This window comes from Melanostigma gelatinosum, assembly GCF_949748355.1.
Source record: "Melanostigma gelatinosum genome assembly, chromosome: 16".
NCBI lineage: Eukaryota > Metazoa > Chordata > Actinopteri > Perciformes > Zoarcidae > Melanostigma > Melanostigma gelatinosum.
This window is the reverse complement of record NC_136649.1, coordinates 16,277,275-16,290,814: the sequence shown is the minus strand read 5'-3', so window position 1 is coordinate 16,290,814 and position 13,540 is coordinate 16,277,275. Positions and strand designations below refer to the sequence as shown.

General features: G+C 43.0%; 1 protein-coding gene across 1 annotated transcript; it reads left to right on the top strand.

Annotated features, from left to right (window-relative positions):
- Positions 1-103: 103 nt before the first annotated feature.
- Positions 104-11,296, top strand: slc38a6 (solute carrier family 38 member 6). The gene is made up of 16 exons (XM_079287320.1): positions 104-316; positions 2,196-2,326; positions 2,448-2,521; positions 3,298-3,350; positions 3,474-3,513; positions 5,528-5,606; positions 7,533-7,618; positions 7,710-7,768; positions 7,847-7,918; positions 8,336-8,392; positions 8,832-8,911; positions 9,017-9,117; positions 9,230-9,354; positions 9,771-9,915; positions 10,255-10,349; positions 10,539-11,296. Exons 1-16 carry the CDS (start codon positions 227-229, stop codon positions 10,620-10,622), a joined length of 1,371 nt encoding a protein of 456 aa, XP_079143446.1. The 5' UTR covers positions 104-226; the 3' UTR covers positions 10,623-11,296.
- The last annotated feature ends 2,244 nt before the right edge of the window (positions 11,297-13,540 follow it).

Here is a 13,540-nt window from a genome sequence, read left to right as displayed (position 1 = left end):
GGGCAGTCTCTTTGATGACGCGTGAAATGCGACGGAAAAGGGAGGTGTCGTGAACAACAACAATCAGCAGCTGACAATTTGATAAGAGGCGAAGTTTAAAAGTGATTTAAGAGAAGATGGTATCATAACTCGTGACGTCCTCGTGATTACTGGACTGTGGAGTCCTTCAAAAGACGGAGAGAGTTTGTTTCTAGTAGTTTGTGTCCGCAGTGTTCCAGAGTAGAAAATGAGCAGCAATATAAATGCAACCGCAGACTTTAGTGAACCCGTCGCTGGGGACATCGAAGAAAACGAAACTACACCTTTATTAACAAATGTAAGTATTAAAACAGGACCGCGTCTTTCACAGCTACGGATCAGTGCTTCAGTGTAAATACAGGGATTTCTGGAATAATACGCAGCCATCGTTTTTTCCATGCACAGGTAGACTTGTCTAAATGTTGTTTATGACAGACATCACGTGCGTTTTCCTCAATTACTTTCTGCTTCTGTCAGCACTTACAGGGAAAGTCCACGAGAAAGCATGAATTGCACAATGGTCTTTCAATGATTATTTTCAACTGAGGATTTCATGTCTTTTTCTATTCATTTCTTATGCAAATACAAATGTATTCTACATGTCATTTTTATATTTAATCTGGAAGTCAAACGATTTAACAGACTTAAGACAATCAATTTGCTCATCATGATCATAACCACTAAGTCCATTAAAATAGTTGCATGCTCTGTGGCTCTGGAGACAACTCTCCATATACACTAAGCCCCTTCATTTTTTATTTAGATCGAACGAAACTAGATCTAGATAGCGCCGGTAGATGTTCAACATTTATCGACATAGCAAAAGGTATATGATCAGTTGTTGCTGCGCCATAAAGAATGCCCATACATCCCAATGAAGCATGAGCATCAGCTGTACTAATACAATGGTCCAGCCATGATGTAGTGTGCCAGGCCTCACTAATGTATGTATAGCTATCTGTAGGCAAAAGCACTTCGCTTGATAATATAAAATAATTGTCTTTACAAAACTGAGCCATGTGCTTGGCAAATACTGAGCTTGTGTCTGAGATATCTGCATTCATATCCCCAATAACATAAACACTAGAAGAAGTATTATCTTGAATGAAGGAATTGATGAAGGCAAGCCTATTTAGATATTCATCCTCATTGTGATGGCACTCATAGGGTGTATAAACATTTAGGATAGTGAATTCCTTATCATCATGAGTAAACTGTATTGCAACACACCAGTCAACACCAAGCCTGACCACATTTATCAAAGAGTCAAGCTTCTTATTCCAGAGAATAGCCACACCCCCTGGAATCCTTCCTCTGACTATTCCCATGCCAAAGTCAGTTGTAGACTCCTCAGCACCATGAAAGTTATCATTAAAAGAGTTGAGTTTTTCCAAGTCTTGCTTCGGTAAGAATGTCTCTTGTAAACATCGTTTAATCTGAAACAATGGGCAAGACATGGTTGGGATGAGCAGCGGTTTGTTTATTATACTGGTAGGCTTGTTGTTTCGCTCAGCATTGTGCTGGACTTGTGACTATGCATGCTGGGATATTCTTTACCCCCCACTGTGACCATGAACAGGAATGAGCTGGTGGTGAATACATCTGTATGGAGGACATTAAAGTGTCATATCACATTATTTTGCCAGTAAATGCTTATTTTAAAATGCACATTCTTTGCATCTTCAAGTCCACAAATTTAACTTGTTATATTATAATTAAACAAGACAACCAGTCCACTTTTCCATCTGGTGTCATAGTTTACGTCCTGTCTTTCAGTACTGTAACCAAGGGTGAATCTGATTCAGCGGCCTTCGGGTCAATCCAAGCTTGTTGTGACACTGACACCAGAGTTGCCACTCGTTCTCTCCAGGATATCCCCTATTAGAGAGGTCAAGCAGTTTGGGCAGCTCCCCTTATCCTGAGCTCAGGCAGCTGTCTCACAGCTAGCTGCTCAAATCCCACCCCATCCATTCCCATTTCCATTCCCTGATCCTACATGCCACTGCAGTGTTGTTTCATGGCATCCATCATCAGGGCTGGCCAGCTGTTCTTAATACTGTCAGGAGCAGTTCTCCTAAAGCTAAAAATAATCAGATTTCTTCTGCTCCTTTTGTCTTCGTCCTCATTGTTTTACCTCTTCATCTTTTATCCACATGTCATCTCTGCTGTATGTGCAGGGATCAGCGCCGACTAGAACCCACGGAGCCTCCTTCGCCTCCTCTGTGTTCAACCTGATGAATGCCATCATGGGCAGCGGCATATTGGGTCTAGCTTATGCTATGGCTAACACTGGGATATTGGGGTTTTGGTAAGAATGCTCTCATTACATCTTTAACCACAGTGCTGTTTAAGTATCTGACAGATGTTTAAATATACCAGACATAAATCTATAAACACTACTTTCTCCTCTATGTACCTTTCCTCTGTAGTATCCTGTTAGTACTGGTGTCCAGCCTGGCAGCATACTCTATACATCTCCTTCTGAAGCTATGTGACCAAACAGGTGAGAGACTAACAATGGATACACAGTCTAACTTTAGATTATCACTTCCTGTGTGTTTATCCAGGGGGTTTCATCCAGATTATTTTGCCCACATCCTGGAGTGTCCCCCTTACATCACTCGTGATTAGATCACTATTCAGGGACGCTATCTGATGTGTTGCTATCTCTTTGTTGTCTTTACTCACTTCCTAGTTGTAATTGAATCGGTTGATGTGTAAATGATGTTTAAGAGCCATGAGATGAGATAAAAAGAGATAACAGTTGTCTGCCAATTATCATCCAAGTACTGTTGAAGGTAGGACATCCTATCCTGAAATTATAATTTCTATTATTATTTTTATTATTATTATTATACAATTTTACACATTTAAGTGTATTTTCAGCTCTCAGGCACATGTATAACATGTTTCGTGGGTCCAGACTGGAGCTGTCTGATAAATCGCCTCAAGTTCGGTTTGGTTGAAAGACTAGAAGTTTGAAAATGTAAACAATAGAGCTGAAGACTATATTAGCCACGACAAGCTTAACACACCCACATCTACACCAAACTGTCAGCAGTAGAGTTGCATTGTGGGTAAAGTAGGCACCAGCTTTTGACAAAGAAGAAGAAAGCCTGGACTTAAAAAGACAGTACCTCTGGTTTTTACTCTTTCTGTTTTAAAACTGTCCAATGTGAGTCTGACAATGTTATAGGAGTGTAATGCTGAATCGGTTGAGCACTCTCTTAAGTAGTTGACGAGGTGTGATTGTTTTTCATTTGTATTTCACTCTCATAGGTATAAATTCATATGAAGACCTTGGAGGGAGAGCCTTGCAGAAACCAGGAAAAGTAGGTGTTGTCTTTTTGATTAGTTTGAGTTTTCCCTGTAAAAGAAAGGAATTACCTCACTTATATTTTCAACAGGCCCAGAAGACATGTTCAAACTAACTGCCTTTTCAAATTTATTTTTAGCTGCTGGTTGGAATTTCTATTATCATCCAAAATATGGGCGGTAAGTCAGCTCCCATTTCACTCTCCAGCTACATACATTTCTTTGACATGCTGAACATAAACCGATTTTGTGGGGGTTTTTTTTAGAAGCAGTGTTGAGGAGGGTGCACAATGCTGCCGGGGTAGACTGTGGCCAGTTTATTTTGGAGGCAGATAGTGCCTCCTACTGGTGATCAGAAGCCCCCATGCTCAGGTTTGCTCCCTCCTTCCTGTGAGGCTATTATCCGGATTCCTTGATAACCTTTGACTCTGTAGCCGCTGTCCTCTTAGCCCCCTCCCCTGGGCCTGAAATCTGACTTCTCGTCTAATTGATCACTGATGGTAAACCCACCCAGTGTTGAGTAACCTAATGGGACCCCTCCCGTTATTTCCCCCACCCCCCCACACTTCTCTCTCTCTCTCGCCTACTGCCGTCTCTCCACCCGTCCCTCGGCCACAAACTGTGCTTCTCAGACAGTGGAGAGCTAAGGTGATCGCTCCTCTGCAGTCATTAGCGGCACGGCTGAGTGGATTATGGCCGTGCCCTCTGGTATGTTTGTGGTTTTCCCAGCATGGGGCAGTATGTGTGAGAGCCAGCACTGCAGCATGCGTCTGTCTACACCCAGGGCCCCTTTTATAAGACTGCAATTAGCCTCACTCTGGGTAAACATTCATCTGTACTGCCAAAGGCTGATGGGCCAATTGACCTTAATTACTGACCAGCCCAGGGCTCTCACAGCCTGCCTGTCCCCTCACTCTTAATGAAATGAAAGTGGCTCTGTCTTATGTTGAACGCAGTCTCCCGCTGTTCGCTTACCGCACACAGACGCTTTGAATCAATTTTCTTACATGCATGCTTATTATAAGAATATGTTTTCCTGCCTTTCGGCCAATAACAATCGTTTTCCTTCACTCAAGGGCGTTTTTTGTGCAGTGATGTGAGTATTATCCCACCAGGAATTCCCATCAAAGTGTTGTTGTGCTTGCTGCAACCTACTGCATGAAATGTAACCATTGCATCATGCCTGTTGTGTGAGCCCTGTCAGTGTGTTTTTATGGGCTGGTGTGGTTGAAAATATTTCGTTTTTTTGTGGTTAGTTTATTAAATTGTTGGATATACTTTTGCAGGAAAACTTTTTGGCTAAAGTGCCTCAGAGAAACCCCGTTGACATATTTTAGAGCTCATAAATGGCATTAGTTATTCACAGAGTGCGTGTCTGTGTGGGCTGGAGGGTTTATTGGATGAATTTTCTTTTACAAACAAATACAGGATCTCAGGGATTATGGTCTAGGCTTATTTAACGGCGAGTGCAAGACCTGCCTCGGGGGCAATGAGGTCCCAGCTAACTCTGGCTCTGCCTGGCTTCACAGATTTAAATCCCTTAACATTATCTCCCTTTATGACTGACCACACACTGCATCTGAATCCTGTTTCAGCCAGAAACGTCCTCTCCACCGTGTGCAGTCTCCATCTCCCCTCTCCCATTTTCCTCCTGGTGATTTTGGGGCTGTTAAGACCCTCAGGAAGTGACCCCGATCCACTCTCTGATTGGCTGTCCGTTGAAAGGATATTGGAGCCCGTCGGAGGTTGATAATATCCTGTTTCCTAGTGAGGTGGAGCAGTGGGAGAAATACCTGGATTAGCGTCAGAGATCATTATTGTTAGCATTCCTCCCCCCCCCCCCCCCCTCCCGCACTTCTCCATCCTGGCTGCTGCTCCCAGTCTCCAGCAGTTGCATGATCTGCATAATGTCTGCTCCTCTGCACCGAGGGCTTTACTGGTGATCCCCTTGAGCTGCTTGCCCCACCCATCTGCATTAACTCAGAGCCTCGATCCCCCCGCCACCCTGCCTTCCATTTCCTAGTGCTGGAAAACACACACCACCCTCACACAGCAATTTAAGATCCCTTGTGGCAACATGCAGTCATCTGCTACGCTTATGATTTAGTCGATTGGTATGATGGCATGCTTCTCTTTTCTTTATTTCATTTAGAAAACAGACATTCTCTGAACCTTTTCTCCTCTCTTCCCTCAGCCATGTCATCCTATTTGTTCATCCTGAAGTCAGAGCTTCCTGCAGCCATCGACAGCCTCTTGAACCCACAAAGCATAGGGTGGGTACACACAGCACTGTAAGCTCACTTCTCCGCCAATCAGGAAATTTGGTCCAAAATCTGTCACAGCTGCGGGTAAAACCAAGCCATTCTTTTAGATTAGCTACACTAAGATAACGAATGAGTCATTTCTGTTCCCATGATGTTGTAGATTATACCTTTTGGCCTTGAAATAAGTCAAATTTGACATTTCAGCACCACAAAGCTACACAAACTGGAATTAATCGGGCAATGAGAAAGATGCGGTAGACGAAACCACAGTACACGACTAATACTTTGTCTGTGAGTGACTGGAGGGAAACTCGTGCTCTGTGCCGTCTGGCCTGAAACATGCCCAGAGGAACTGTGTTCATGATGCATCACCAGTCATGAGCGGCCCGTGTCTTTCATTGGCCTACGTGGACGAGCTTGCAGCTCTGAGCCCTCATAGAGAAGTCCCAAGCCAAGAATGTAACTTCCACCACTTTATTATTGGCCACGCTGGTTTCAGCAAGAGTTGTAGCTGCTCTCAGCCCAATCTGTCAACATCTGAATCTTCCACACACAGCTGCTTTGTATTAGTGCTCTCCTTTCACCCCCAAATCTCTCGCACATGTTCCCCGGAATCAGACTGATACAAGGGGATATCAGTTTTGCCATTCTAATTACAGCTCACTGCTGAGGGAAACAAAACATTTCTGTTAATGAGTGGCTTTGGGATTTTAACAGACACATACTCAATTCCATCAAAGCCTAAATGAACAAGTTAAACATTAAAACGCATTTTGTTTTTCTGGGTCATTTATCATAATACGACAGAGTGCAAACAGTCGTGCTCAATCGTTAAGTCTTTGTCTTTGCTAAGGGGCTGTAGGTCTTGTATCTATCGACGTGTTTCAGTTCAGTCGCGAGGCCTAAGACGAGGACAACGGGATTTGAGTTTGTGCTGCATTGGTGAGATTTGTGCTGATCTTCAACACTGTGGAGATTGACTCATTGGCAGTCACACTCCAACCTTAACTGAGAGCTACCCTGTATCTCATAGCGTGAAATGTTCCACATTTCATGGGTCTTCTACGGTATCCTGTGCCTTTACAGTAAGCCTCGAGTCTCTTGAGAATGGATCCTCGTGGTGTTGGAGATTTTTATACATCCCTGTGTGCGCATAACGTTCTGTAAAAGTGGAGAGGGGGGGTTTAGCTAAGCTGCGGTCGAGTGGTTCAGCTAAACTTAGGTTAGAGTAGAAGTGATTGGACAAGAGAGAGTCGGGGTGAGAGCAGAGGTCTCCCTGACATCCAGTTACAAGGCAGAAACAGCGTAGACGCAGAGACAAATCCATCAGCGCCTATGGTAACGCCACAGCTGTGAAACTGCCAAACAGGGGTCAGTGGGTGTTGACGTGGTCGGAGCAGGTGCTGCTGACTGTGGGAGCCTCATAAAGAGTGGTGGAGCCAGTCCCTCATGACCCCACGCTGCGATCCAACACACAGCAGCGCCGGGCAGCACCCTTCCCGCTCGACCCCCAACCCCAGCGGAGCCGGCATGCCTTTCACATGTGTCACCTCGAACACCGCCCCTCCTCCTCCTCGAGCTCCCCGATCCCGAATAAACCGCCAAGGCTATCCCTCAGCAAAGGAAAATATTATTCCCCCTCTCCGAAAAACCGGGCAAGTGAAATGTGGTCTCGTCTGACGGAGCGACACAATGTTTGCATGTGAATTACATAATTGTTATGGTTTGCAAGAACTAAAGCACTTAATTCATACCACATGATGAATCTGCCGTTCTGTGTTTGAGCACGAAATGGAGACAAATTTCCAGAGTTGGTCCATTTTAAGGCTCTGAGGATTCATCTCTTGTCATCCCTGACGTTGCGGGAACTGGGAGGTGATGATGGGAAATGTGACTTGATTCAGTTTTAACAATTCATGCTCTCTTGTTTCCCAGACATGCCTGGTATGAAGATGGCAGGTTGCTTCTAGTCCTAGTCACACTTTGTGTTGTACTACCTCTGTCAATGTTTCCTAAAATTGGTAAGTATGGAGATCAAGGGGCATCTCGATTTGCTGCCGTGAGTGGTTTGAAATGTTGTTTCTCACCAGATCTTCCTCTCACCCTTTACAGGCTTCCTGGGCTACACGAGCAGCATTGCCTTTTTCTTTATGCTGTACTTTGCAATTGTGGTGAGTTCAAGTATACCGCTTTTAAAACATTATCTTCAACTTTTCTGTTGTTGACATGTTGTCTTGTCTTCTCTCTAGGTTGTGGTCAAGAAATGGTCCATCCCTTGCCCACTGCCTCACAATGTCACTATGCTTTCAGGTGCCTTCCAGGTGAGCAAAAAAGCGCCGTTTCCTACTTTTCTTGTTCACGTTTGATGTAGGTAGTGTGGACCAGACGGTCACGGCCACAGAATTATGAGGAAAACCCAGGAGGCTGTGTTTATTGACTATGTCGACTCTGTGCTGATGAGGACCAGAGGAAGCTGCAGAGAGCTGTGTATGGTGAATGGTGCCAGTCCCGAGGGGAAGGAAGTTCAGGTGACCCCTGCATCAGTCTGGAAATGACCTCCGGCCTTTTAGAATTATGCTGCCCATAGCATAGCTGCAGACCTGGCATGGTTTACTTAGCTGATTGTTTTCCTTTTAGCTCTGAAGCCAGGCAATGGATTCCAGCTTTCTGTTTTCCCGTCCGCAGCAGCATCTCCTCTCAGAAATAACACGCTTCCTCTTCTCTCTTTGTTTCTCCAGATATCAAATTCCTCTGACTCAGAATGTACACCCAAACTCTTTGTCATCTCCAGTAAGGTACGTGTGTGAAACCAGCCTTTTTTATCAACGCTGCACATGCAAAACCTGCGAGGTGGCATTGAGAAGTTGTTGAAAGTAGGTCGACTGCACTGTGCAGCTGCCACTCACTTTTATGTGACATGGAAAGGCCATATGTACGTACATGCAGAATTACACAGAGCACATGTTTGGTCCAGATGTTTAAACACTACTTGACAGTGTTTAGCAAGAAGATCCTAAAAAAAGTCACATTCACGCAGTATTTAGTAATATGCTGTGTATTTAAATCCAGTGAATAAATGTCCTCATGAACTTTGAATGGTCCCACTCTGCAGGCCAGGTGGTAATTACTACTACACAAACCATACCTTGACCCACCTGCCCCCTCACTCCTGGGTGACAGAGTAAGCTGATAATTTGTTAATGACGGCTGCGCTCTGGCTGATGTGTGTTGCAGAGTGGCTACACCATCCCCACCATGGCCTTCTCCTTCCTATGCCACACGGCTATCCTGCCAATCTACTGCGAACTGGACCGGTCAGCGTTGCAGCCTCTCACTTTTACCTTTTTTATTTAAGTTATTGACTCTATTGCTCACGATAGAATGATTACGCTCAGTCATTGTGTCCTTGTGTCTTTCAGGCCTACTAAGTCCAGGATGCAGAACATTACAAATGTCAGTATTAGCCTCAGCTTCCTGGTTTACCTCATTTCTGCGCTGTTTGGCTACCTCACCTTCTACGGTAAGCCTGTAGTGACGCACTTTACTGCAACAGCGTACTGTGGCTACTTTCTCAAGCCTTGTCATATCGGTTCACACCGTACCCTCGCTCTGTCCTCGTCTCCTGATCCTAGCTCATGTGGACTCCGAGCTGTTGCTTGACTACGACGTGTATGTGCCTCGGGACATCATGGTGATTGTGGTTCGACTGGCCATCCTGCTCTCTGTGCTGCTGACTGTTCCCCTCATTCACTTCCCTGTGAGTACACCGACCCCGGAATATTCTTTCTACACAACCAAAAAGTACTAAAGACTATCCCAATGTCCTCATTCCTTATTTTGGATTCTTTACTCAATTCTATGAAATTACTTCAAATCAAGAAATGGAATTGAAGTTATTGGACTCCGATGTAAAGTTTAGTTTTATTTTAGACTTGCGTGGTATGTTTGTGTAACTGGTTATTATTAAGTTTATCACTTTAAAAATCAATGGAATTGATTTCAGTAGGGGTTGAATTGTTTTTCTTTCTCATTGATGCTGAATTTCCTATTCATTGTATGTCTGTGCGTTTGCACCGTTCCTGTTTTGCAAAAAAAAATTGTAAAAAAAAAAAACAACAACACTTCTTTGAGTATGTTTGGTTAGATTAAGCTTTGTTTGTGTGTGCGCTCCAGGCCCGTAAGGCTGCCATCTTGCTGCTGTTCGGAGGACGGCCCTTTTCCTGGCTGACCCACATCTTTGCAACTCTAATCATCCTGGGCGTCGTGCTCACGCTGGCCATCTTTGTGCCTGATATCAGAAATGTGTTTGGAGTAGTGGGTATGTGATGTTTTTGAAATGTGAGAAATGAAATGTTTGTTTTTGCTATATTCTGGTCTTCATACATTCTATATTTATTTTATCTTATGGACACAATCATTTGGCTTAACGGTGACCTTAAAATATTCTGATCTGTTTTCAAGTACAGCATACGGTAAAAGCAGCCAAGCTTTCAGCAAAGACGTCAATATTCCACAATTATTGATTGTGGTGGCTAAAGTCACAGTATCTGCTGATACATAATTAATGGTGCAGCCCTGCTCAAACGGTTTATTAAGCTTCTATTGTCAGACACTATTGTCTGTGCAATTCAAGTCACTTTCCTGTTTCTTTCCCCAGGATCGACAACATCCACCTGCCTGTTATTTGTTTTCCCCGGCATTTTCTACCTCAAGCTCAGCACAGAACCCCTCAGATCCTTTGACTCCATTGGGGTAACTAAACACTGATGTCATCTATCGATCTAATCTAGATATGTGGAATAATGTTAAATTTAAGCAACGAAAACAGTTTTGAGCCCATTTTCTGCACGGTCTACAGCCACTGCTTACATGTTTTACTTATTTTGACTATTTCCTTTTTAGTTAATGATGCTGTGTTGTTTATGCTCTTTGTGTCTCTAGGCTATATCTCTGGTGGTCTTTGGTTTCATTGTGGGAATCATCAGCTTCTCCATCATTGTCATCACATGGGCACAGAACCCATAACCCCGTCTCGCCTCCCGTTCAGGGAAAAGCGTGCCAAAGAAACGGAGCAGTGGATACAAAAAGGGAACAGACAGCAGACCTCAAGCAGATTATGTGTGGTTAATAACACGACACCAGTGTTTGTTACTTTCTCTCTCACAAACATAGACCAAGTTTACAAGGCCCTTTCATGTTATAATTTTGCACATTGTTGTTCACACAGTGACTGAATTCAGGGAACATTTTTATTTTTGTAATCTTGCAAGAACAAAAATACATGTGAAGTTTACTGTGTCAGACCGGGACAGGGAACTGTCAGGCAAGTTGTCTGCAAACCTTTAAGTTAATTTGATGGACCTTTATTTTATCTCTACGTTCTGACCGCCTTTGTATTGTGCTGTGTGGATGATTACACACCTGATGTAAACCAATCTGTAGTCTTTAAAAATGATGTTGACGAAGTCTTAACCATGAGTGAGTCAGCTTTATCTCAGATTTTGTTTGTGGAACAGTTTTAGATACACAATCGCAAACGTTCATCACCTGTTTTTATTTGTATCACTTGGTTGTTTTTTCTTTCCAGCTTGTTTTATGTAATGCATGTACCTTTCTGCTGCTACTCGTATTCTTTACCTATTAATGAAATCAAAAATGATTACATTGTTCAAATGACCGTACAGGCATTTAATATAAGTGAAATGGTTGATGTACTGATGTGTCGGTTTTCTTTCTTAGTGTTGTGAAGAGCTCATCAGTGTAACACACATTCATGGCTGTGTGTTTGAGTGGCAGGCTGAGACTTGCTCCTCAGCGTAGTGCTGTGGGTTCAGCCTGTAGCTAATGAAAGCCACATGCTCGGTACGTTTCTAATCATGATGCTGTTTAGATTGTCTTCATGCTGCCTCTGGAACTTACAGCCATCCGACTGCTGCTTTTAATCTAAGGAATTAGGCAGACCGGCCCCGCAGTCCCTGCAGAAAGCAGTTGCTGCCTGATCTTCACGCTCCCTTAAAGAGGTTCCCCAGTCCAGGAAATATCCCAATCCCTCCATCCCCCACTCCGAAGGACACTCCCACAGAGGAAGTCCACCACAACTACTACCAACACTGACTATTTGGTCGTTGGTGGTGGAAGAAGTACTCAGACCCTTTGCTTCAGTAGAAGTAGCAATATAACAATGCAGAACATACTCCATTACAAGTCCTGCATTCAAACTCCGATGTGTCAATGTAAAAGTAGCATGTTCCTCTTGTAGCAGGACCACGGGGTCAGTCCCCTGTATAGGTGTTGGGCCACAAGATGACAACTGAAAGTGACGAGGGCTCTTAAGTGAAAAAGGTTGAAAACCACTGGTTTAACCTTTAACAATTCATTGAATTTTATAAGTTTATCGTGTAGTCTTTGTGTCGGAGAAACATTAATATAAATGTAGTCAGTAAAAAGTAGAACAGAACCCTCAGAAATGTGGTACATTAGCAGTTTAATTCTTCAGCACTGTAGCATATTCATCTTTTAGAAAATACAACAACCTTGTGACTGGTATTCATGGGTTCCTATGGGAACCACTGAGCTATAATTTGCAAAGCAAGATTACCACCTAGTGGTCGACTGTGTTATTGCAGTCCAGTCCAGTCCAGAGCCGTTTGACATTCCTCTCTTGGTTTATGAAAGCCGAACTAGGAAGAGACAACCAGATGTCCTAGTTTTCTCCCCGTTTTATCGTGTGTTGGAAACATGCATGTTAACACAGACCAGAGGTGTTTTTATGGAGGTCTGACTGGGGCATGAGTCCTCATCCCAGGGTGGGAGTGTTTTTGTTTTGTTAAACTCACTCACACCCTGGGCCCATGTCCAGCAGTATGACAACACCATCTCCCAGGGTTAAAGGATGGAATGATGGCGGGCTGAAATGAATCCCCTGTCGGCAGCCTCTGCTCTCGTGTTGCTTTAAGAGGAGTTGTCTGTGTTCTTTGAAAATTATTTTCTGTTGTTGGAAATCAGGATTTTTGGGTAACAGCTGGGTCTGGTCCCAATGTCACCACTTTGACCTTATACACAGTTTGAAATATTATTGTTTGATAACACTGCCTTCATGGATTAGATCAGCGATTCCCAACTGGGGGTAGCCAACCGCTTTGCCAATTAACTCAACTAATTCAACTAAAAAAGATGCTGTGTATATTACAATTTACATGGCAATAATATTACAAATGAGTGATGAGCTTTTAATGAAGTGAACAAAAGTTAAATTGGTGACTGAAAAGTAAAACACAAATTAAAAAAAAAATAGTTAAGTAAAGGACAAACAGTTGAAGTGGTTGACTAAAAGTAAAGGACAAACATGTTGAAGTAGTTGACTAAAAGTAAAGGACAAACAGTTGAAGTAGTTGACTAAAAGTAAAGGACAAACAGTTGAAGTAGTTGACTAAAAGTAAAGGACAAACAGTTGAAGTAGTTGACTAAAAGTAAAGGACAAACAGTTGAAGTAGTTGACTAAAAGTAAAGGACAAACTGTTGAAGTGGTTGACTAAAAGTAAAGGACAAACAGTTGAAGTAGTTGACTAAAAGTAAAGGACAAACAGTTGAAGTAGTTGACTAAAAGTAAAGGACAAACAGTTGAAGTAGTTGACTAAAAGTAAAGGACAAACAGTTGAAGTAGTTGACTAAAAGTAAAGGACAAACAGTTGAAGTAATTGACTAAAAGTAAAGGACAAACAGTTGAAGTAGTTGACTAAAAGTAAAGGACAAACATGTTGAAGTAGTTGACTAAAAGTAAAGGACAAACAGTTGAAGTAGTTGACTAAAAGTAAAGGACAAACATGTTGAAGTAGTTGACTAAAAGTAAAGGACAGTTGAAGTGGTTGACTAAAAGTAAAGGACAAACAGTTGAAGTAGTTGACTAAAAGTAAAGGACAAACAGTTGAAGTAGTTGACTAAAA